The sequence below is a fragment of the Schistocerca nitens genome, chromosome 3 (assembly GCF_023898315.1).
Source record: "Schistocerca nitens isolate TAMUIC-IGC-003100 chromosome 3, iqSchNite1.1, whole genome shotgun sequence".
Taxonomy (NCBI): Eukaryota; Metazoa; Arthropoda; class Insecta; order Orthoptera; family Acrididae; genus Schistocerca; species Schistocerca nitens.
The window spans coordinates 980,206,089-980,232,234 of record NC_064616.1 but is presented as its reverse complement, the minus strand read 5'-3'; the positions used below and the strand labels follow the sequence as shown (position 1 = coordinate 980,232,234).

The following is a 26,146-nucleotide window of genomic DNA, read 5'->3' as shown; positions in this document are numbered from 1 at the left end:
GACTTTTCCCTTCAAAATTCGAATACTCCTGTAAAGCCTTCGGATGTTCTGTACAGTGTTTTCATATGTCTCTCAGATACTCTCTGTCAATAGCAGTTACAAAAATGTCTCGTCAGCAGTTACCAGCAACCTGCAACGTCCCGCTCCAACTCCCCTTACAACACTGTCTGGAGGCGTAGGTTGTAACACCAGAGCAGCTGTTCAGAGTGTACACTGTGGCCAAAGTCTGAGCAGCAATCCTGTACTAGCCATTACCAATATTGTAAGAATAGTATCTATGAAGATTGCTGCCAGCCACTCGCATTATCATTACCTGATCCTCTTTACTGAAGTTCTTACACGATGTCCCTTGCAATAGGCTTAAGAGCGCTGATAACTATAGCACACACTGTATGTCTCTTGCAACTGTGTTTCTACAGATCACCTAGGACAGTAACCTATCCGCACAAAATTCCTCTTATTAACATATCTAACTCAGTCAAATATCTAACATCCATTGGATTATTTCTGCTTCTGCACTTACTGGAGGCTCCACTTAACTGGACACCAAATAAACTTATTATGAACAACGGCCTAGTTATTTTTCTCTTGACACCTAATGAACATTGATTTGTCTCTACGCTTCCAGTCCTTGCCTCCCACATCCCTCCCCTCCTTTTTTTTTTTCAGTGAATACAGGCCGATTTATTTAAGAAGAAAAATGTTACATGCAAAGCAAAATTTTTATTCAAAAACATTAAGCTCATGCTGGACACTCTCTCTCTCTCTCTCTCTCTCTCTCTCTCTCTCTCTCTCTCACACACACACACACACACACACACACACACACACACACACACACACACACACACTTTATTTGAGGTAGTTACCCAATGATAATACCTGCCACAAAATTTCATTTAATAAATTACGCAATTCAGATAGAACTCCAGATAATGTGAGTTCTGGAGTAACAGAAATTTATCAAAGTAAATAATGTAGGCAGCATATCATGGGAGGAACTAATACCACATGACAAGTTTCTTAACAGCATACAATGAATATTTAGAACAAATAAATAAATTAATAAATAAGACATGGATGAAGACACACACTATACAACAATTAAAATTAATTCATTGTCATTACTACAACTTACTTTTAAAACTACCTACAGTATGTACAAAATGTGTGTGTATCAACACGAAAAGTGTTATCACAAACACATCACACTTTTGTACTACAATTTTAAGACAATGATATTATTAAGAAATGTGCTTCTATAGGTGAAACAGTGTTTAATTATTGTCTTTCTTCTTTCTGCATACAAAAATAAATTCTTTAATTACAAAACACAATTTTACATGTAAATATATACATAATGCCCGTGTTCTATCCGAACAACACATGCTGGAGAAGGCACTGTCTCGACTGCTGACGGATGCAAGTGTTTAAAATAGGAGGAGGAGCCTGTTTTCATTTATTGTCATAAAATAGTTAAAAGTCAGTAACATATAACTATAATATTACTGAACATTGGCTTTCACTGTTCTTGCACAATAGTCATCTATTTTTTTGTTAAGGCTTAATTTAATATCTTAGGTCACCGTTGATGTTTATGTAGGTAGCTTCATATATAAAATCTTTATACAAAAATTCTTTGGCTTTCATGCACAACCACTCAGATAGCAGCCTTCTTTTGGCCATTAGTAAGAGCCAAACAACCGTAATACTGAGGACAAATAAGGCACGGCTAATATCCTTAAATACCCATAGTATAAATTTAGTTTGAAGAACTGCCACTGTCTGCATAATTTAATATGCAATTTTTTCACTCTTGATGAACATCTGTTCAGTTTATCTGTATAAACTCTATTTATACAGCACCTCCACATCATAAAGAGTGACCCACGCCTGCAAAATAAACATAGGCTGTAAAATACATTATTTGCACAATGAAACACATTGAAAAATATTTAAGGAGAGATGTGTAAGTCCACAATGGATCAGTATTGTCGTGTGGGTCTAGTATTTAACCACCCACCCCCCCTCACACACATCCATCATGAACTATGCACTGTCATTTTTGAGTGTTGTTAACATAAATGAACAATGACTGTATATTAAGTTTCAGTAGTGTTCACAAGTCTACACAAAATTCCTACAAATGTTGATTGTATCACCAAACGAGACTGAAAGGACTTCAGAAGCGGTGAAAGTGTCAGCAGCATTATACGTGTCATTCCCGTATCATCAAGGAAATTGGAATTCATATTTCCTCTCTTTTTCAATTTATATATAATGTGCAGTCAATTAAAAAATGTAGCTTCAACAAAAACACAGACCTCAAATACACCCATAATCCTTTGTGCATTTATTTTGTTTTTAGAATCACAATATACTCTTAATAACATGAAACTGTAACCATAAATGTCAGAAGCTGGCTATTATACACCAACTACACAGAGTGGTCAGAAAGAACCTAGAAAGCTTTTAACTGTGTTGCAGGATAGGTTATGTTGTTTGGTTTGTGGGGTACTCAACTGCATAGTTATCAGTGCCATACAAAGTCCCAATCTTGCAACATTCCCAAACGATGAGGGCAACTCAAACACCCACTCTCTGGGCAGAAAATATACCAAACCCGGCGGCGACTTGAACCTGGGACCTCATGACCGAGAGGCAACAATGCCAGCCACTAGACCACGAGCTGCAGACAGGATAGGTTATGAAGTCTATTCAATTTTGTGTGCCAGTTACATAAGCGTGGCGCTAGTAGTACCACTATGAGCATAGATATCAGGTTTGCTTTAAATATACACTGTAACGGTTGTGAGTGTTTACCTTCGAGATTGGATACGGTGAGTTGACGTTAGTTAAGAATGCCTTTATGGTGCCAAATGTGCCAGTATCAACACCATACTGAGTTTGAAAGAGGTCGTGTAATAGTGCTACGAGAAGCTGGATGTTTTTTCTGTGATATTGCAGAAAGATTTAGCAGGAATGCAGCCACTGTACAACACTACTGGCAGTGGTGGTTACGAGAATGTACAGTTGCAAGAAGATGGGGGTCTGGACACCCACGTGGCACTACTTATAGGGAAGACCAATGTGTATGGTGTATAGCTCTGGCGAATCATACTGCATATGCAACAGCATATTGGAGCTGCAGTTGGCACCACAGTGACAATGAACTATTACAAACTGATTACTTCAAGGACAGCTCCAAGCCAGTCACCCTGTAGCGTGCATTCCACTGACCCCGAACCACCTCCATTTGTGGCTTCAGTGGTGTCAAGCAAGAACTCATTGGAGGGCAGGGTGGATGTCTGCTGTGATTTCTGATGAAAGCTGGTTCTGCTTCTGTGCCAGTAATGGTCATGTGCTGGTTAGGAGGAGACCAATTAAGAACCTGTAACCAACCTGTTTGCATGCTAGACACAATGGACCTACACCTGGAATTACGGTCTGGAGGGGTGCGATTCATATGACAGCAGGAGTACTTTTGTAGTTATCAAATGCTTCGTAACTGTAAATTTATTTGTCAATCTAGTATTTCAACCTGGTGAGATGCAATTCCTATCATTATTCCACAGGGGGTTTCCCAACAGGAAACTTGTCCACATACCGCTGTTGTAACCCAACATGCTCTACAAAGTCTTGACATATTGCCTTGGTCTACTTCATCACCAGATTTGTCTCCAATTATGCACATATGGTAATTCATTTGACAACAACTCCAGACTCATCCACAAACGGCATTAACTTCCCTGCACTGACCGACCAACTGCAACAGGCACTGAACTCCATCCCACAAACTGACATGCAGCACTTTTACAACACAATGCATGCATATTTGCATGCTTGCATTCTAATAATGTATCAACATTTCACATTTGCAATTGCTTATCTCACATATACTTTAACTTGTGTTCTTTCGATGTTAGAAGTATGATACCTAGATAAATGTATTCCAAAAATTGCTTTACAGTACATTAATTATTCTTTGATGTTGCAAAGTTTTCCTGTCAGTGTAATGTTAAGAAGAAAAATTAGGTACGTTGACTTGTTTCTGAGTTAATTAGCACTGAAAGTAGTCAATCAGCCTGTCCCGTGTGCAAATTCAGGTGGCCTGCCGGACGCAATCTGTGTCAGTTGTTCTCATAGCTTAGATTATGGTGCACCAGACTGCTCAGCCTTGGGCTCAGGTTCAATCTTTACTACCATCCCATGTCCAATTTTTGTATTGCTCTTGTTAGGTTTTGGGAAACTGAACAAAGCACACTTTTGTGACACTGCCTCTGGCTGGCCACTTGAATTTGCATACCCAACAGCCTTATTGGTTGACTTCAACTTCAATTGACTTGGAAATGGTGCAACATACCTTTTTTTTTTAACAATTATTTTTCAGATCAATCTACCCTACACCACTCTTACAAGCTTTTCAGACTGTGAAAGCACATTACAGAGACAGCTATCTTCAAATCCAGTAGATAACTATAGCAAGTAGTAGTAATGCAACGCAATAAGTAGACAAAAAAATTGCAACTACCTCAACTGCTGAGGATATCAGTAGTCAGATACGTAATGACAGTCTACAGGATATTTGCAGACTTGTACCTACATGCACTGATCACAATTACGGCTCAGCTCAGCTGATCGAAAAGTTTTATGTTCGTAAAGTATTGCAATTATAAACAATTACATTCACAAGAAATTATGTTAAGCTTTTTGTGGAAACTCTTGGGGTGCTATCCATTACTGTGTTCGGAACTATCAGCAGAACTTCAGTGCGATTTCATATATTTTCTGTAGTGAAAATAGGTCTCTCACTACTGCAATTGTCTCGTAAACCTCCCCCCCCCCCCCAAAAAAATATTATATATATATATATATATATATATATATATATATATATATATATATCATGAAGATTTTCTGTAGCACTCTTGGGGAGATATTCAGAAGTGTGTTCACAATTTTATTTTCATCAATTGGCAAATAATATTTTTGCAACTTTAAAATTTTATGAGTTACCGGTGTTTTCTTCGTGAAATTCTGCAGAACTATTCAAATTTTGTACATAAAACTATTGAACACTTGATAGAAGTGCATTTTCAGAAAGTGTGCATGCGTGCAAATAGAGAGGTGTGTGTGTGTGTGTGTGTGTGTGTGTGTGTGAGAGAGAGAGAGAGAGAGAGAGAGAGAGAGAGAGAGAGAGAGAGAGAGAGAGCCTCTTTTTTAAACACCGACAGTCAGCTGTGTGAAGTGAAGAATGGAATATCCACATTTGCAATCATGAGTGCATATGATATTACATCACAACTAACGTTCATTATTAGAATCCAATTATTCGAGCTGATGTGCATGGAGAGGTTTAAAGGAGATACACCCACAATAAATTTTCCACAGAAGTATGTCATATGTTCTGGGAATGGGTGACAATGAAGATGCAAGTATGAATACACTAGCATATTTTGTTACTTTTACTCTATTACATCATACGGTATCATATCAGGGTAACTCCACAAACCAAGAGAAAGTTTTTAAAAGTACAAAAATGTGTAATAAGACTCATTTGTAGTGTAAATTCAGAAATAAGTGTTACACTCAAGTATTTTAAATGTGTATGTTATGTTTTCTGACATGTTCCACACCTACAAGGTTCCCTCATTTTTGGGTTAATGAAATGAAAAATTAATATAATTAATTAAAACAATTTTCTTGCTCATTGCATACAATACACAAATATAATCAGAAAAAAACATTAACAAATTTGCACATATACAGTGAGTGTACCCTTAATGTACTTATTTATAGAAGCTGCAGAACTCAGCAATTTTTCCTCTGCCTGTGTATATTTAAGAAACTCTTTGGAATTATAATCAAAATTCATTTAAATCAATAAGATCGAAGCTGCTGCTGTTTCTCTGATCCGTCCATAAGAGAAAAAACTCTTTTGAAGTGTTGCAAAATGATGCTGCATTGGAGAGTCAATTTAGATATAAATAATGCAAGTGTATTTAAACATGAATGTGTCTATAATCCTCTTTCACAAAGGCCTTGTTACTTCTGTGTGTTATTTGTACCAGAGCTGATTAGTACAAACCAACCAAAACATTACTGACTGAGAAACAAGTAAACATTTCCCCTCTTACACTCCTCCTAGATACATTGACTATCATTCTTTCTCTGCTTCTCCAATTCCCTTGAGCCAAGCAACCTCTTCACATTAAAGCATGAATGGAAAATAGACTACATATCAACAATATTATCGATTATTATATGAAAAGTTTTTGAGATCTATCGAACATTACACTTTAACTATTGATAATACTTCATAGGATAATATTTACAACAGTGGTCACTGATGAAATATATAGGACAAACAAGCAGTCAACAATGGAGAATTAAAAAAATAATGGTATAATATGGGAGATCCTGGAAAATACAGGAGAGTTGGTCACCCTAAAATACTCTTGTGTTTGGGCATGGAGTATTCAACAGCATGAAGTAAGTTAAAATTTTTTTCTGTGATGCTGTAACTCTGCTGTAAACAGAAAGATTCAAGAACAATACAATAAAATAAATTTAATGTACACAGAAGGCAAGGTTAGTATTATCAAATTTTTGACAGTGGAAGTGATGTCCTTTGTTTGTTGACACATATCATCTTAATTATTTTTCTTCTACTTTTTTTTTCTACAGCAGTTCTAGTTGCACAGCATTTGTTGAAGTCTCCAAGTAATTATGATACACAACCTTCCTTGTCTTCATGTTCTGATGAAGTACACACTGCATATTCATTTGGCATATTAATTATTTGCTAAGCTGTCTCTGTCTGCCTTCCAATTTAAATTTTGTTTCGATTTACTCTTTACTTTCCATGCATTTTTGATGAAGTTCAGAGGCTCCAGAATGATTATATTGAGGTAGTGGTTCCCAACCTTAATAAGACGATTATCCCCGAACAGGTAAGATATCAGTGACTACGCTCCAAAAAGTTTGTTATCTAACTAAAATTTATAATAGAAAAGAATAACCCATTTTAAAACGATGAGCAATTTGTAATGTCTAGTTGACATTCCACCAAATACTAGTGAAATAGCCATGTTTGTAGATATTATTTTAAAATAGAAATAATGAGTCAATGACTGTTTACAAGTGCTCATTTCCAACAATCTTTATTACAATCCCTTTAATTATGGAACAGACTTTAAAATGCTATAAGGTTGCTTAAAAATAGACACTTTGTGAATTAGTTTATTGTTCGTCATTATGTGTTTCGGGATTATCCCCTCATCTGATAACCTGATGAACAAACAAAATTTCTTTCTACATGTGGTAGATGTTACAAGAGTCTTATAATGGTCATTATAGTAAAACAGTAGGAGTTTTTGTAAAGGATTTCCACAACTGTTACAATTATTTGAAATGAATGCATACAGTTTTATTCTGTAATGTTATTCAGTAAACTTCTTAGAAAAATAGCCAATGCTCCGGATTTTGGACCACTGCGTAGTTTCAGACTTTTTTTATACATGTATGCTAAGTTGTTTACCCGACCAGTACCTTTCACATAAGCCATGCAGTCGTACGTCTACCACATGTAAAAAAGAACAGTTTATTTTACAGGTCATTGAATGATGGAATGTTTCCAGAACATGCCATGACAAGAAACAATTAAAAACCAGTGAATACATTTGAGCAACCTTACAGCATTTTTAAAGTCCATTTCATAACTACTCCATTTCATAACTACTGTGATATTGGTTGCTTTCCTCTTCAAGGGTTTTCAATCCAATTTAGATATAATCACTCTGGTGTCTCTCAATGCACACAGTAAATTATGCTCATAGGTTATTTAGATTGTCATTTTCATTGCTGAGATAGTCCAAAATCCACTTTCACATCTGCAAATTGTGGCAAATCCAACTGGTATTCTGAAGGCAGGTTATTATAAAGGATACTTGCCAATGTCTGCCAAAATTTTAAGAGTTTTCTTGTTTTATTACTATCTATTTTCAATGTGTTACCCATACACAATCAAAGAAATTTTACTTTGCCTCTCATTTAACTATCTGAAAACGTTTATTCATTAACTGAAATGGTCTTAGAATCATTCAAGGCATTTAACTGCCAATTATACAAGTGAGGAAAATAGTTGCTAATAGAGTTTATTACTTTTAAGTGCTGACAACTATGACTGGATGGATAAGAAAAGGAAACAGAAGGTAAAAATCTTGAGTCTTTATGGTAAAGTAAAGAGAATTTTCACAAGTACACTTCCAATGTGTCTAGAAGGAAAGTTTACAATTAGTGTATACAGGGTGAATCACCTAAAACAGGCATCACAAATATTGAAGTGCTACTGATGTGTGGTTTTCACAGAATGGATTGGTAGTCAGGGACTCATATTGTTAGCCAATAAACAGTGTAATACTACAGTAACTAGAAAGTGTATTTTTGTGCAAACATAAACTTTTTTTAAATCTAACAATGCCTATGCCATTAAGAAACTAAAACTGGAAGTATGGTAAATTAGATGTCGGTGGTGTTTGTTGCAGGATTCTAGTTCCAGTCATTAATGAGATATTGTATTTTGTGAAGTTTCCACACAGACACGTGTTTGTGCCATTTAACCTGCGTAATTGCTAGGCACAATGTTCTTATGTTTGCTGACAGTGTGCTTGTGTATTCCATGAGTGCATTGTGGCTTGTTAGCAAGTTAGTGGGCGACAGTAAAAGCAGTAGGTTGTGAGTGGATGATGGGATTTACCAATACAGAAAAAGCCAACATGCTCATGGTGTGTGGATAGTGTAGGAGGAATGCAGTTTGTTCTTGTATGGTGTATGTGGCAAGATATCCCAATGGACACCAACCATCTCGACAATTATTTATGAAGCTCTTCAACCAGTTATATGAAACTGGTAGTGTAACACCTAGAAAATGTAACAGTAGGAAACACGTCATGACTGAAGAAGAGGAAATTCACATTCTTACAGCTGTGCAGTTTATCCACATGTTAGAGCCTGTGCAACAGCACGGGGAAGTGGTATGCGTTAGGCAAGTGTCTTGTGCATTCTTCATTGACGCAAGTCCCAGACTCATCACATCTCTCTCCATCAAGAGCTGCATGGAAACGACTGAGAATCTTGTTAAATTCTGTGCATGGGCATTACGACAGGATGTTCCAGATGTATCATCAGTCTTGTTTAGTGATGAAGCCACAGTTACCAATCATGGTCAAGTAAAGCAGCAAAATATGCACTATTGGTACATTGACAATCTTTGTTGGCTTCATCAAGTGGAACGTCAGCGTCCATGATGTGTAAATGTATAGTATGGGATAGTGAGCCATCAGCTCATAGGCTCATTTTTCATACATGGAACACTGAATGTGCGTAAGTATCGCAGCCTCCTAACAAACCGTCTACCATGGATGCTAGAATATATTCCTCTGCAGACTAAGACAAACCTGTGATAACAACATGATTGCTGTCCAACTGATAGTGCATGAAGCACTACAGAATGTCTTCACGAATGTTTTCCGTATCATTGGATTGGACACTGAGGACCTGTACTTGACCAGTCCGTTTCCCAGATTTGACACCTGTAGACATTTCTGTGCCCAAAGCTGAGAGAGACTATCTACAAGGACATGCCAAGTATACACATGCACCACGTTATTGCAGCCTGCTCTGACATCTGCACTGAAATGCTAGCATGTGTGCAGCAGTGGTTCCATACTAGATGGAAGCGTGTATTGCTGCTGTAGGTGGTCATTTTGAACACAACCTGTGGTGGTCAACTGTCTCATTACTGGTCAGAATCCATGTAAGCACTTGTGGTGTTTAATTTAGTGTGCGCTGCCACAGGTATTGTAGAAGTGTCAGTGTGGGAACTTCTTGAAGTGTCTCTCTTAAAAGACCTCACAAGAATCCTGCAACGAACACCACTGAAATTCTAATTTATCCTACTTTTAGTTTGTTAATGTCAACAGGCACTGCTCCATTTAAAAAAGCGTATGTTTGCACAAAAAATACTCTTTCGAAGTATTATTACAATCTGCTGACAGGCTAACAATTCGAGCCACTGATTACCAATGTTTCCTGTGAAAACTGCACATCAATAGCACTTTCCATTTCCACAATATCTGTAGTTCAAGTTTCAGATAATTCACCAGACTACTGAGTTTGGACTTATGGCACTAAACGCTTTAAATACAGAAATCATTCAAACATAGGGAGCAATCGAGAGATTTATGTTGGTAATTACTGGAAGACAGATGAACATAAACAAATCGATCAAGGAACACACAGGTGTGGAACACAATTATGACTGTACTGAAAATTAAATGGAGGCACAGAGAACATGTAGGTAGATGAATGGATGGTAGATGGATCAAAGGAAGTACTGTGACTGAATACAATAGATAAGAAAGACATGATGACCTAGTAAACGGTAGGTGGGCGACCTTAGAAAATATGAAAGGAAAACAAGTTGCTTATAACTGAACAGTGCCATGCATGGAAAGTCTGGAAGGGACATTTATCCAGAAATAAATATAAAATGGCTGATAAAATTATGGCCTAAGAAATATTATAGTCTAATGAAACAATGGCAACAAAAGGAAAGAACAGAGGTCAGAGTTCAACATCCAGATCATCAAGAACACAGCAGCTCGGACTGGTTGGGGTTGAAGGGAGCAAACAGCAAGGTCATCAGTCCCTTGTTTCAAAGCTGGTCCATTCGGACAGATGTACATCTCAGAAGAGTCATAACGATAAAAGGTAACTGGCTAAAAAATGTTAAAGTGCAGTCGTGTTGTCAATGGTAAAAACACAAAAGGACGGAAATCAGTAAGTGGGCAACCCCAAGCCAGGAAATATCCCACCTATGATGCAGTACAGGCAAGAACACCTGGTATTCAAAAGCTTTCAACCACTAGAGTGTAAAATGGCGTATTGTAAAAGGAGACTAACCAAATATAAAATGCGATAAAACACAGTAAAAGGAAAAAAGAGGATCTTGGCCAGGGAGGGGAGTCAGGAATTTCCAAACACAGCTTACAATGAGACACACCCCAACCCTCACCGCCCTGACCCTACTCCAGAGGAGATTAAAAACCTTAAAACTGAGAATAAAAACCACTTTCAGCAAGAGGTGGACGAGTATCATTTGGGAGCCACAGCGACACTCAGGTGGGTCCTCTGAACAGAGTAGGGAACCATTCATTAGCCACGTATGGCCAATGTGGAGAGGGCAAAGGACAACTGATTCCCTGCAAGGAGCCTGCGTGGAAGACTTCCACACATTCATAGTCTCCTTAATGACACGCAGTTTGTTGTGCGTGCTGTTATGCCATTCCATCTCTCGAAGCCGGAAAACCCTGCAGTGTAAGGCAGAACGCAGGTAACCTTCGGAGATGCCTATTTCCAGAAGCGGTTTCCATGTCGCCTGTTTGGCCAGCCTGTCGGCAAGTTCATCGCTGGGGTTTCCGACATGTCCTGGGGTCCACACAAACACCACGGAACAGCGGGACTGTTCTAGGGCACAGATGGACTCCTGAATGGACGCTACCAGATGGTGGCGAGGGTAGCACTGGTCGATAGCTTGTATGCTGCTCAATGAGTCAGTACACAGGATAAATGACTCTCCAGGGCATGAGCAGATGTACTCAAGAGCATAAGATATGGCCGATAGCTCTGCAATGAAAACACTGCAGCCAACTGGCAAGGAGTGCTGCTCAGTATGTCCTCCATGAACATATGTGAAGCCTACGTCACCATCAGCCATTGAGCCATTGGTGTAAACCACTTGGGAGCCCCAGAACATGTCAAGAATCGAGAGGAAGTGACAGCAGCGAGCTGCAGGGTTAACCGAGTCCTTAGGATCATGTAAAATATCCAGACGAAGCTGTGGCCAAAGCGTACACCACGGAGAAGTACATGAACAGACCGCAAATAGAGATGATAAAGGGAAGGACTCCAGTTTGGTGAGAAGGGCCTGCACGTGAACCGCAATCTTTGGCCCCAATCAGGGCCGCCGGTGCTGGAGATGGACTGAAGAGTGCGGGAAAAGGAGACGGTTATTTGGATGCTCAGGGGAACTATGAACGTGTGCTGCGTAACTGGTGAGCAGTTGCGCATGTCTGATCTGTAGTTGAGGGACACTAGCCTCCAAAAGTACGCTGGTCACCCAACTCATCCTAAAACCTCCTGTCGCTAATCAAACCCCACAGTGGTGTACAGGGTCGAGTAAATGGAAAGCTGAAGGTGCTGTCAAAGCATAAATTACACTCCCACAGTCAATTCGGGATTGGACAAGGGCTCTATAGAGCTGCAGCAGCATGCAGCAATCTGCACCCCAATTGGTGTTGCTCAAGAAACTGAGGGTATTAAGGTGCTGCCAGCACTCCTGCTTAAGGTGACTACGATGAAAGAGCCAAGTCAATTGAGTGTCGAAAAACAGTCCTAGTAATTGATATGTCTCCACTACAATGAGTGGATCGTCAGTAAGGTAAAGTGCGGGATCTGGATGAACGGTAAAATGCCGACAGATGTGTGCGACATACGACTTTGTGGCTGAAAACTGGACGCTGTGGGCTAGAGCCTATAACTGCACCTTGTGGATGGCTCCCTGGAGGCGCTGCTCAGCAGCAACAGTACTGGAGCAGCAGTACGAAATGCAGAAGTCATCTGCATACAGTAAAGGTGAGACGGAGGGCCCGACACCTCCTGCTAGACCATTAATTGCCACTAAAAATAGAGAGAGACTCAATACAGAGCCCTGAGGGACTCCATTCCCCTGGATATGGATGGAACTATGGAAGCCACCAACTTGGACACGGAAAGTACGATGTGACATGAAGTTTTGGATAAAAATCGGGCGTGGTCCATGGATATCCCACTCATACTATGTAGCAAGGATATGATGTTGCCAAGTCATGTCACATGCTTTACGTAAGTCAAAACAGATGTCTCCACCCAATGGTGGAGACTTATCTCTCCTAACACTCCTCCTTCCATTGTTTGATAAGGTAGCGAACACGGGCATGGAGTAGTTTAAAGGCGATGAGGTGCTCCAGGGAAGCGTGCCACTGTAGAGCTCGCCGACGCTCCTTAATTGCTTCATCAACTTCCGGTGACCACCAAGGGACTGCCTTACACCTCGGGCACCCTAAAATGTGACAGATCACGTTTTCTGCTGCAGAAACAATTGTGCTAGTCACCTGCTCAACCATCACATCTATGTTTCTGTGTCGGGGAGATTCAGCGGTGACAGCAGAGGTGAAAGTTCCCCAGTCCGCCTTGTTCAAAGTCCATCTGGGCAGGTGTCCATGTGCCTAACACTGGGGCAGTGACAGGAATATGGGGAAGTGGTCACTACCACGCAGGTCGCCATGTGCTCTCCAGTGTATAGATGGGAGAAATCCTGGGCTGGAAATTGATAAATCAATGGCGAAGTAACTAACATGTGCCACACTGAAATGTGTGGCGGCCCCAGTATTTAAGAGGCAGAGGTCAAATTGCGACAGTAAAGTTTCAACATCCCTGCCTCGGCCAGTAAGCATGGTACCAACCCACAAGGGGTTATGGGCATTAAAATCTCCCAGAAGTAGGAAAGGTTTAGGGAGTTGATTAGTCAGTGCAGCTAATATATTAAAGGTTACTGCACCATTTGGAGGAAGATATACATTGCACACAGTTATTTCCTGCATCGTCGTCATTCTGACAGCCACAGCTTCAAAAGGTGTTTGAAGGGGCACAGTTTCACTACAGACCGAGTTTAGGACATAAACGCAAACTCCACCTGACACTCGATTATGGTTACTACAGTTCCTGTAATATCCCTTACAGCCACGGAGGGCAGGGGTCCACATTGCTGGGTACCAGGTTTCCTGGAGGGCAATGCAGATAGCAGGTGTAAAGCTTAACAGTTGGCATCGCTCAGCCAGGCGGTGGAAAAAACCACTGCAATTCCACTGGAGGATGACATCGTGAGACTGGGGATGCATGGAACATTCAATGAGGCAGTTTACGCCTCAGTCACCTGCTGCCACCGAGTTATTGCTTGAGTAGTCTATATCCATTGTGTCTGAGGGTCTGGCAAGATCTAGGTCCTCAGCGGACGCCAAAATCTCCCCCCCCCCCCCCCCCCCCATTCTCAGCCGCAGAGCTAGTAGGTAGCAGTGGTGTGGGTGCCACCACAATTTCCTTGGTCTTAGGAGGTTTTCTTTTTGGATTTCTCTTGCTGCTCCTTGTGTGTCCCTGGCTGGGAGGACTTCACTGGCTCAGTCCCTGGGGTCAGTGTGAAGCCCTACGACCAGCTGCATTTGGGCTCTTCAGCCAGTGGCGGGTGTCGTCTTTCCCACTAGAAGAAACCAGGGAAGGGGGGTGACCCATGGGACCCCTTCATAGCGAGAGAAGCCAAAGAAGACTTGCATTTCTCCAGCTTAGAAGTGGGGACTGATGTCCCTGATGGTTGGGGGGGGGGGGGGTGTTGCTCCCAAAGTAGGTGGTGCAGGAGCAACAGGGAGGGAAATGCCCCCTCACCATCAACGGGGCAGGTGTAGTCTTTCAGCTCTGAGAGGTAACCTGGGTTGGCGGAGCTGATGGTGCCAGAACTGTTGTAGCACCGGCGTAAGACGATGTCATACGCACAGGATGCAGCCGTTCAAATTTTCTCTTAGCCTCAGAGTAGGCAAGTCTGTCCAGGGTATTGTACCCCATGATTTTCCTTTCTTTCTTTCTTTCTTTCTTTCTGGAGAATCCTGCAGTCTGGCGAGCAAGGCGAATGGTGCTCTTTGCAGCTGACACAGATGGGAGGCGGGGCACATGAAGTATTGGGATGTGATGTTGTTGTTGTGGTCTTCAGTCCTGAGACTGGTTTGATGCAGCTCTCCATGCTACTCTATCCTGTGCAAGCTTCTTCACCTCCCAGTACCTACTGCAACCTACATCCTTCTGAATCTGCTTAGTGTATTGATCTCTTGGTCTCCCTCTACGATTTTTACCCTCCACGCTGCCCTCCAATGCTGAATTTGTGATCCCTTGATGCCTCAAAACATGTCCTAAGAACCGATCCCTTCTTCTAGTCAAGTTGTGCCACAAACTTCTCTTCTCCCCAATCCTATTCAATACCTCCTCATTAGTTACGTGATCTACCCACCTTATCTTCAGCATTCTTCTGTAGCACCACATTTCGAAACCTTCTATTCTCTTCTTGTCCAAACTGGTTATCGTCCATGTTTCACTTCCATACATGGCTACACTCCATACAAATACTTTCAGAAACAACTTCCTGACACTTAAATCTATACTAGATGTTAACCAATTTCTCTTCTTCAGAAACGATTTCCTTGCCATTGCAAGTCTACATTTTATATCCTCTCTACTTCGACCATAATCAGTTATTTTACTCCCTAAATAGCAAAACTCCTTTACTACTTTAAGTGTCTCATTTCCTAATCTAATCCCCTCAGGATCACCCGATTTAATTTGACTACATTCCATTATCCTCGTTTTGCTTTTGTTGATGTTCATCTTATACCCTCCTTTCAAGACACTGTCCATTCCGTTCAACTGCTCTTCCAAGTCCTTTGCTGTCTCTGACAGAATTACAATGTCATCGGCGAACCTCAAAGTTTTTACTTCTTCTCCATGAATTTTAATACCTACTCCGAATTTTTCTTTTGTTTCCTTTACTGCTTGCTCAATATACAGATTGAATAACATCGGGGAGAGGCTACAACCCTGTCTCACTCCTTTCCCAACCACTGCTTCCCTTTCATGTCCCTCGACTCTTAGCTTTCTCTAAGTCTACAAATGCTAGAAATGTAGGTTTGCCTTTTCTTAATCTTTCTTCTAAGATAAGTCGTAAGGTTAGTATTGCCTCACGTGTTCCAACATTTCTACGGAATCCAAACTGATCTTCCCCGAGGTCCGCTTCTACCGGTTTTTCCATTCGTCTGTAAAGAATTCGCGTTAGTATTTTGCAGCTGTGACTTATTAAACTGATAATTCGGTAATTTTCACATCAGTCAACACCTGCTTTCTTTGGGATTGGAATTATTATATTCTTCTTGAAGTCTGTGGGTATTTCGCCTGTCTCATACATCTTGCTCACCAGATGGTAGAGTTTTGTCATGACTGGCTCTTCCAAGGCCATCAGTAGTTTTAAAGTTCTAATGGGATGTGATGGGCGTCTGAAATCTCAGGATGTGACGCTGGAAGTACAGCGGGATGACATATGGCTGAACTTCCAGCACTTAAAGCACTGCATCGGGGGAAAGATATAGGGCTTTACATCACACCAGTAGACCATCACCTTTACCTTCTTGGGCCATGTATCACACTCAAAGGCCAAGATGAAGGCACCAGTGCCAACCTGATTATACTTCGGACCCCAGTGGACACGCTGGATGAAATGTACTCCTTGCCGCTCTACATTGGCTCATTGTCAGACTGCAAAAGGAGGTCTTATGGGGCGTGATGGTCACAGAAACATCTCCCAGCTAGTCACAAGTGAGTAAATACTGTGACTGAGCAGAAGATGCTGTTTTGATCAAGACTGGCCCAGATCTCAATTTGGACAAGCCCTCCACCTCCCCGAACTTGTCCTCTAAATGCTCAACAAGAAACTAAGACTCCATTGTCATGAAAGATTCCCCATCAGCTCTCGAACATAAAAGGTACCGGGGCAAGTAAGATCCGCTGCCATCCTTAGCCTGATGTTCCTCCCTTGGTGAGGCGAGGGAGGGGAACAATTTGGGGGTTGTACTACTGCTCGTTGAATTGTGCTAGTGATTGCTTAGAGACTGCTGGTGTTTCACCACCAGCAAGAGACTATGGACTACACTTCACTGTGTGTCATCCGCCCTGATGCCACTCACTCCAACCAGGGGCCCTCCCTACAGGCACCACTAGCCGCAAGAAAGGCCACCAGGCAGGATGGCCATTGCCAGGAGTCATGACGCCCAGGGGGATGGGCATCTACCCCTTGGCATACGTCGGGAGTTAATGGCGCGAGCATCAGCAGGGCGATCCCTGTTTGGTCAGGGGGCTACAATCAACAGGGTACATGGAAGCCCCACCACAACTGACTGGCTACTGTGCTGGATATTATGTGCAACGAAGTCCATAGTCATAGTGGATGCAGAAATCAGCACTGCATAGTGCATGGTGGAAAACGCACCCAGGAAGCTGTCCTCGCCCAAGAGATGGAGAATGGGCAGAACTGCAATGCAACAACGAGAAAGTGGGCTAAAGATCTCAATGCACGATGGACATGATGCACCTTGTAATGCACCCTTCCCCAATTGGCTCGCTCTTCAGGAAAATTTTGAAGAATGGAGGTCAAACTCTACAGGGGACCATTACATGACGGCCGAAATGTGTGAAACTCCTTTCAGTTGCCTCGTACGACAGGCAGGAATACCTCAGGCCTATTCTAACCCCTGAACATGCTGGGGAGATGGGGCAAGAACCTGAAGTCCACTCATTGAGTCTGGGCATAACAAAATGCGGTTGAGTTGGGACTGTTTAATAAAGGGAAGGGCCTGAGGAATTGCCATCAGGTCTGCAGTAAACACCCCACATGTAGTTGGCAGGAGATGATTTTCCATGCCAGCAGAGGATGTGAAGGCACATCTCACATGATCAGCAGATTTAGAGCTATCAGTGTAAAAAACAACAGCATCCCGTAACTCCCATAAAATGCGTGGGCGAAAACAAAGGAACACCATCGGGGGAATGGAATCTTTCGGACCTCTGCTGAGATCCATCCGAATTCGGGGCCGAGGAACTAACCAAGGAGAGAATGTGGGAGACAGTACAAAGAAGGAAGCTGAAAATCACGGCGAAGAAACACAAGGCGGAGCCCAACTGGTAAACACGCCCGAGGGTGGGAATCAGCTGGGCGATGTCCTTGGTCTGGGAACAGGACAGAATAGGAAGGATGAGTGGGAGAGTAATGGACGGCAATTGCAAAAGAAACCAGAAGCTGGGACCGCCGAACAGAAAGGGGGGCCATTCCAGCTTCAACAAGGAAACTATCAACAGGGCTAGTACGGAAGGCACCAGTGGCCAAATGGATACCACGATGGTGGACCAGATCCAGGAGGCACAGTGTGGAAGGTGCAGCCGAACCATAAACTTGACAACTGTAGTCCAAGTGAGACAGCAGTAAAGCCCGATAAAGGCGGAGACAAGTGGAATGAACCGCACTCCAGGAGTTGTGGGCAAGGAAGCAAATGACATCGAGTTAATGGAAGCATCCTATCATCAGAAGTCTGATATGAGGCAACCATGTGAGCTTCTTGTCGAAAAGAAGACCAAGGAAATGAAAATGTGCTACCACACGTAATGGTCGTGCATCGAGATGGAGCTCCAGATCGGGGTGGACCGTAGTATGGCGACAAAAGTGGACCACCGGCGACTTTAAATCCATGTGAGGGGGTCCATGCAGAGGCATGCCGTATTGCACCCTGGAGCTGCCGCTCTACAGAGGCCATCGAAGATGAACTAACCCTAATGCAGAAATCATCAAAATACAGAGCAGGGGTGACCAAAGGACCGATGGACGCCACAGGTCCACCTATAGCAATGAGGAAAAGAAGTACACTCAATACAGAACCCTGTGGGATCCCATTCTCCTGGGTCCGTGGAGAACTAAAAACAGTACCAACCCGAACCCTGAACGACCGATGGAACAGGAACTGGCACATAAAAATCAGGAGTGGGACCTGAAGACCCCACTCATGAAGTGTAAGAAAGATGTGATGGCGCCAAGCTGTGTCACAGGCCTTGCAAAGGTCGAAAAATACTGCAACCAAATGGCAGGGCTGGAAAAAAAAACCTGCCGAACTGTGGATTCCAATCGAAGTAAATGATTGATCGGAGACCGTCCCTCGTGGAAGCCACACTGGTAAGGGGACAATAGATCCCGAGATTCGAGGACCCAATTGAGCCTACAGGCTACCATCCATTCAAGTAACTTGCAAATGACGTTTGTCAGACTAATTGGCCGATAGCTTTTGACAAATGGGGGTTCTTACCAGGCTCAGGGGCAGGAACCACAATGCTATCCCTTCATTGAGAGGGGAAGTTACCCTGAAGCCAAATACGGTCAAACACCTGGAGAAGATGTTGCTTTTGTGGAGCACTGACATGTTGAAGCAGTTGGTTATGAATGAAGTCTGGGCCAGGGGTTGTATCAGGACAAGAAGAAAGTGCAGAAAGAAGTTCCCATTCACTAAAAGGTTCATTGGAAGATACTTACTGACAAGGAATAAAACATAAGGCGGAAGATTCGGCCCGCTGTTTCTGGTGACGGAAAGCAGCCGGATAGGAGGCTGACGCTGTTGCAAAATGGGTCGCAAGATGTTCTGCGAGAATCAACGTGTCTGTGCAAAGGCCACCAGGGAGGTGAAGGCCCGGGAGGGTAGACTACCGATGGCAACCTTGGAGAGAGCGAAGTGTAGCCCATACCAGTGACATACGGACAGTAGAAGCGAGGGAAGAAACAAAGCGTTCCCAGCACACCTGTTTGCTCTGTTTGATTAAGTAACGGGCTTTAGTGCGAAGGTGTTTAAAGGTAATAAAGTTGGCAAATGGATGAGTGCCTCTTAAGATGTTGCAAAGTTCGATGGAGATCACGGATGGCAATGGCAATGGCCATACTCCACCACGGGACCTGCCAGCGGCGAAATGGTCTAGATGAGTGTGGGATAGCAAGGCTAACACCACGAACAATCTTATCAGACATGATGTAGGATGCCATCAATACAAGCAGACAAAGAGGGAGAAAAAACGACCTATGCAGTATATAGAGGCCAATCGGCGCCTTGGAAAGACCAACAAGGTAACCTGTCCATTGAGGAGAGGGAAGGGAGCGAGAGAATCAATGGGAAATGGTCACTATCACAAAGGTCGTCAAGTGGCGACCAGTGTAATGAAGGGAGGAGGGAGGGAGAAGAAAGACAAAAGGTACCATGACCGGCATTGAAATGAGTAGGGGAGCCATCATTTAGAAACGCTCAAGTCGTGGTCTGCGAGAAACTGGTCTATGAGAAGACCCCGACTAGATGCAAATGCACTGCTTCACAAGGGATGATGGGCATTAAAATCCCCGAGAAGGAGGAAAGGAGGAGGAAGTTGCTTAAGTAAGGCAGTTAAGGCAGCAGGAGTAAGAGTCTTGTCAGGAGGGAGATAAAGATTGCAAAGTGTGACCCCAGAGTTCAGGTGGACCCTAACAGCAACTGCTTCCAATGTAGTTTGAAGAGGAATCCACATGCTAGCAACGCCTGTACGGACCAACGTAAAAACGCCACCAGAGGCCCGCATGGGGCTGACCCGATTTCGACAGAAAGCACAGAACCCACGGAGGGTTGGTGAGTGATCATTAGTACAATGAGATTCCTGTAGAACCACACAAGCTGCAGAGTAAAACGAAATAAGGGATTTCAATTCCGGAAGGTGATGGTAATATCCATTACAATTCCATTGGATAACCACAGAACCATCATTCAAATGAGTGGTGAACATGCTAAAGCCAGTCATGCCGCCGGGTCACCATCAGTCACTGACAAGGAGGGGGTGACATCCATGAACAGCAGGTCAAAATCAAGTTGCCAAGGTGGGGACGAGACCTCTGGTGACACCAGAGGATCCTTGTCCCGGGACTTATGGTGTTTCTTCTTTTCTGTTTGAGATCAAGGAGGACTGTGCTGCAAAAAGGAGCCAGCTACACCAAGATCTGGAACAGAAAGAGAGTGGTGACCTGGGGGCCCACAGACCGTGGTTCTCATCGTCGCCATGTGGCAGCAGACCTTTGACCCGGAAGGTGCCGGGAAGGGAGGTCCCAGGAGGAGCGTCCTTGACCGCCAGATGAAGAAGTGGGACACTTCTATGACTGGGGAGGGGGAGTGGCACTCTGAGGGGAGGGTCTGGGAACCGCAGGGGATGAGGGGAAGAGAGGGGTGTGGGACTGGGGTAAGGAAAGGGGAGGAAGGGTTGAAGGTGTAACTAAAGCATAGCTAGACGTCATGGACACAGGATGGAGATGCGCGTTTCTTACGAGCCTCAGTGTAGGTCAGACGATCAAGGGACTTACACTCCTGTCTCTTCTTTTCCTTCTTATAAACTGGGCAATTCGCTGAACGTGGAGAATGATTGCCATGACAATTAACACACACAGGAGGGGAACACAGGAACTCCCCTCCTGGAGAGGACGTCCACAGTCACCACAGAGAGGGGCCTGCGAACAGCGGGAAAGCATGTGTCCAAAACGCAAGCACTTAAAACATCTCATAGGTGGTGGGATGTACGGCTTCACGTCACATCGACAAACCATCATCTTGACCTCCTCAGGGGGGGAATCCCTTCAAAGGCCAGGATAAAGACACCAGTATCGATTCAATTGTCCTTCGGACCCTTCTGAACATGCCGAACAAAGTGAACACACCGCCATCCGAGATTGTCCCGAAGTTCCTCATCAGTTTGATGGACGAGGTCCCTGTGAAAAATTACACCTTGAACCATATTCAAATACTGGTGGGGGTAATCGACAAAGGAATTGTGCCAAGATGGTCACAGGCCCAACTGGCCGCAGACTGGGCAGCTGAAGCAGTTTTGATCAACAACGAACCCGACCGCATCTTGCTGTGAGAGACCAATTCGCCAAACTTGTCCTCAATGTGTTCCACAAAAAATAAAGGTTTGGTAGTGGTGAACGTATCCCCATCAGTTCACGTGCAAACCAGATAGCGGGGAAAGGTTTTGCCTACGAGCCTGACCCTCCTCCCAGGGGGTAGCCATGGAAGGAAAGGCTGAAGGGGCAGAAGAAGCAGCATGAAAGGAATCCTCCTCATTCAGAGAGACGGCTGTAGAAGAATGGCCAGAGTTCGGGACCCGTATGCTTTTCATTTGCATAGCATCCGCCCTGATACCACCCACTCCATTCAGGGGCTCTCCCCAAGAGCGCCACTCAGCCACAGCAAGGGCCATCTGGCACGGCGGCCAGTTCCGCGAGTTCCAATGCTCCACGATGACAAGCAACCACTTCTAGGCTTACATAAGGTGGTCACAGCTCAGGTATCAGAAGTGTGATCCCTTTGTGTTCAGGGGGCTCAACCAAACCCACATAGTGTCCCCACCTCACATGCTGGCTACTGTGCTGGGTATGGGCCCTAGCATCAGACAACGACGTAAAGGAAAAGATGGAAGGAATGAGGAGGGCACACGCCAGAGACACTAGGTAAGGTGCTCTTCCCCAAATGGCTCACTCTATGGAACAGAAATTTAGTAATGGAGGTCAAACCCCAGAGGTGGACCAAAGAATGCCAAAAGGATGAGGTAATTACACAACAAAACCAAATCGCAAAGCCAACATAACCAGGAGGATAGCGGGGCCAACAAAACAAGGACTCCAAGAGTGGGAGAGGAGAGGGTGGAACTGTCTTAGGCATATTTTGAAAGAATGTTCTTTGAAGACAAACATCTGATGTAGGTATACAGCCATTCACTGGTGCCTTGACTATCCTTACAAAAACCATGACTTTTGTATTGCACATACTTGACACACTGTGGGATATGCACTGCAAGTACTGTAGCTCAAAAAACCTGGAACAACTTAACCAGGATCTTCTGGGATACACTCAGCTGTGTAGTAGTTGTCCATGCTGCACACTGTGGTTACTCTGGTTATCAGCAGTGGCATAATAGACTTGCCTGTTTATCATACTCAGAGACAAATTTCAAACTTATCATAAAATGTAAGCTTTCACGGCCGGCGTCTTCATTAATTAAAACTTCCGGGCTGAATTGCCGTGGTCCATATATAAAACCGCTTCTCCTTCCTGACGTTTCGTTGCCTACTGCGGGCAACATCATCTGAGGTGAGTCGGCGACCTCAGAAGATGTTGCCCGCAGTAGGCAATGAAACGTCAGGAAGGAGAAGCAGTTTTATATATGGACCATGGCAATTCCGACCGAAAGTTTTAATTAATGAAATTTCAAACTTATTTAAATGCAGTGAAAACCCTTCATTATATGTATACCTTGATTCTGTTCCAAGAGTGTGTTCAATGCCTCTTAGTAAATCATTGCTCTTGAATATTAGGAGCATTTCACGGTTTACTTTCCCAAGTACTTCTGTTATCTGTGGCAACCATTTTGGTATTTCTTCTTGAAACTTTTCCTTCTGCAACAAATAAATGTAAAATATATTTTAGGATGTTCCTGTTCAGAAAAAATCAACTATTTAATTACAGCAAAAGTAATAACTCTGTAACATTATTTTGCAACTCTGCAAAAAATGCTCTGCATGTTCAAAAAATGTTTTACAGTAAATAACTGTATCCTAGGATACTGGAGGTCTTACTATCTGACAGACCTCATGTTGGGGCAAATGCTATGCTGAAAATGTGAGTTACCACTTACACAAGTGAACCACTGGCACTGACAGGACAAAGATGCTTCACTAAGTGATTGTCAGGAGTGGCTAAACAAAAACTCTAACACATCAAAGGCATCATCTTCCCTGAAAAACAGGACAGTCCATGATGGAATAACAGTAATATTAGGAAAATGACAGATTGCTACTCACCACACAGAGGAGACACTGAATCACAAAAAGGCACAACGGAGACTGTTACACATTTAAGCTTTCAGCCAAAAGGCTTTCTTTGAAAGAAGACCCCAAAACACACACACACACACACACACACACACACACACACACACACACACACACACACACACACAGTCTCAGGCTGCAGTGGCCAGATTGCTAACTGCAACTGCATTTGCACCTAATGAGAACAGTAATATGGTGTGGGTAGTGGGGATTAGGAGGCGACACGGGGCGAGGAGGAAGACGGGTAGTTGGACAGGGTTGGGGGGAGGTTTATTGCTGCTTGTGGGAGTGTGCAGGGACGGTGGGGACAGAGTAGGGCTGCTAGGTGCAGTTGGGAGGTTGAGGCAAAGGGGTGAGGGAGCAGGAAATAAGAGAAGTAGAGATAGAGAAAGGGAAAGAGTGGGCACGTCGGGGGAATAGAGGGCTGTCTAGTAATGGAGTGGGAGAAAGAAAGGGGATAGATAAGTGGACGGGAAGGACAAACTCAGGTTGAGGTGACGAGGGTTATGGGAATGTAGGATACAGTGCAGGGGCAGATCCCACCTGCACAATTCAGAAAAGCTGGTGTTGGTATGAAGGATCAGTCCCTGCTCACACTCCAGCACTATACAGCCTTCTATTCTGCTAATGACTCGGTAGTCTCTTTCCCTTTCTCTATTTCTATTTCACCCTTTTGCCCTCCCCCCAACCTCACAACTACACCTAGCAGCCCTAACTTGTCCCCACCATGTCCCTGTATGCACCCACAAGCAGTGCTACACCTTCCCTCACTTCTACCCCACTACCTCTCCCTCTCCTCATCTCATCTCATATCATGCCTCATTCTTACCTCTATGATCCATACCAGATTGCTGTTGCTATCGGGCGCAGGCACAGTTGCCGTCTGGGCACAGTGGCCAGAAATGGTGGTCATGTGAGAGAGTTGTGTTTGCGTGAATGTTTGTGTTTCCTACTCTGGAAGAAGACTTTCTGACCGAAAGCTTAAATGTATAGCAGTCTTTTCACTGTGCCTGTACACGACTCAACATCTGTTCTACAGGGTGAGTAGCAATCCATCCTTTTCATAATCTTATTGAATAATATCTTCCCTGTAAGACATGTATTTATCTAGCAATCAGAACTCTTACCAGGTTACTGCAAAGAAAAGAAAATTGCAAGCTGATGATGTACCTCAGACAAATAAAATTAAATTTAAAAACAAGGGCCGGCTGGTGTCGCCGAGCGGTTCAAGGCGCTTCAGTCTGGAACAGTGCGACCGCTACGGTCACAGGTTCAAATCCTGCCTCGGGCATGGGTGTGTGCGCATCCTTAGGTTAGTTAGGTTTAAGTAGTTCTAAGTTCTAGGGGACTGATGACCTCTGATATTAAGTCCCATAGTGCTCAGAGCCATTTAACCCATTTAAAAGCAAGCTTAACATTAGGAAATGTCAAATATCTAAAAAAATTTAGTGAAACCCTGGGTTTACGCTTTTTGAGGGACTTTTAGAAAATGGCGTAAAACGTGGGAAATAACGTTTTAAGCAGAAAAAGTTACATATAAAAGCCCCCTTTGCATTTTTGCACTTTATGAATGATATATGTACATAACAGGCACCCAAATACTTGTCAGGGAATTGTTTATTGTCTGAGAGAGGTTTATTATCTAATAAAAACCACTGGTGTAACTGGAACTGGTAATTGCCTAGGAAGTACAAATGTCGTTCACTATTTAAATAATGAAACACTGCACCAGTTACGTATTTTTTCATGCTTAGCGTGATTTTTCTCATTGTCAAGTGCAAATATTAACCTAAGTATTTTGTGTGCTGTTTGCATATGTGTTGTTCTGTGTCTCTTGCACTGTAGTCACCTTTTTGAGGTTATCAGGTACTGTGGCTCCTCAATTACATATAAAACCACACATACGCAACCTATCAAACACACTGTTTGTGAAACTTCACAAAAAATACACACGTAAATATTGAACTTGGTAATGACAATAAATTATTGAAACACATCTTGCTAAGCTTGAACAAATACGTAATTGGTGCTAGGCTTCAACCAAAAACATTGGAACACTGCAAAGTCAGCAAAGGTGTCAACTGGTGTTACAAGAGACCAAATGATGAAATGCACTAAATCTGATTTCACAAAGATGTCATGACAATCACAAAAAACACAAAGCTACACATGCACACTAGAGACAGTTTGGAAATGGTTGTAATTGGTCATGATATCTTTATTTTAATGAACCTAATTACTCTCATCAGCCACCACGCCGAGTAGAGCTTGACAGTGGCAGGAGGTTTGCCTGTTCACCTACTTTGTCTCTTCGTTTGTTGTCCTCAGTGTTGACGTATTCGCTGGAGGGGGGGGGGGAAAGAGGAGGGGGCAGGGGGGGGGGTCGAAGTGCAACTACTGTCTATTGTAGATAATGTAGCCGACAGATGCACAGTTGTGTTTCACAGTCTTTTAGTTTCACTGTGCACACACACACACACACACACACACACACACACACACACACACACACACACACACACACAC

At 43.2% G+C, this 26,146-nt stretch overlaps 1 protein-coding gene across 1 annotated transcript in view; it reads right to left on the bottom strand.

The window, feature by feature from the left end:
• Nucleotides 1-1,304: 1,304 nt before the first annotated feature.
• Nucleotides 1,305-26,146, bottom strand: part of LOC126249044 (aarF domain-containing kinase 1) — a 123,883-nt gene continuing 99,041 nt past the window's right edge. The window contains exons 7-8 of the mRNA XM_049950671.1: nucleotides 23,043-23,185; nucleotides 1,305-1,893 (exon numbers count right to left, since the gene is read on the bottom strand). Of these exons, the coding sequence (XP_049806628.1) occupies nucleotides 1,686-1,893; nucleotides 23,043-23,185 (351 nt within the window). The 3' untranslated portion in view covers nucleotides 1,305-1,685. The remainder of the gene's footprint in view (nucleotides 1,894-23,042; nucleotides 23,186-26,146) is intronic.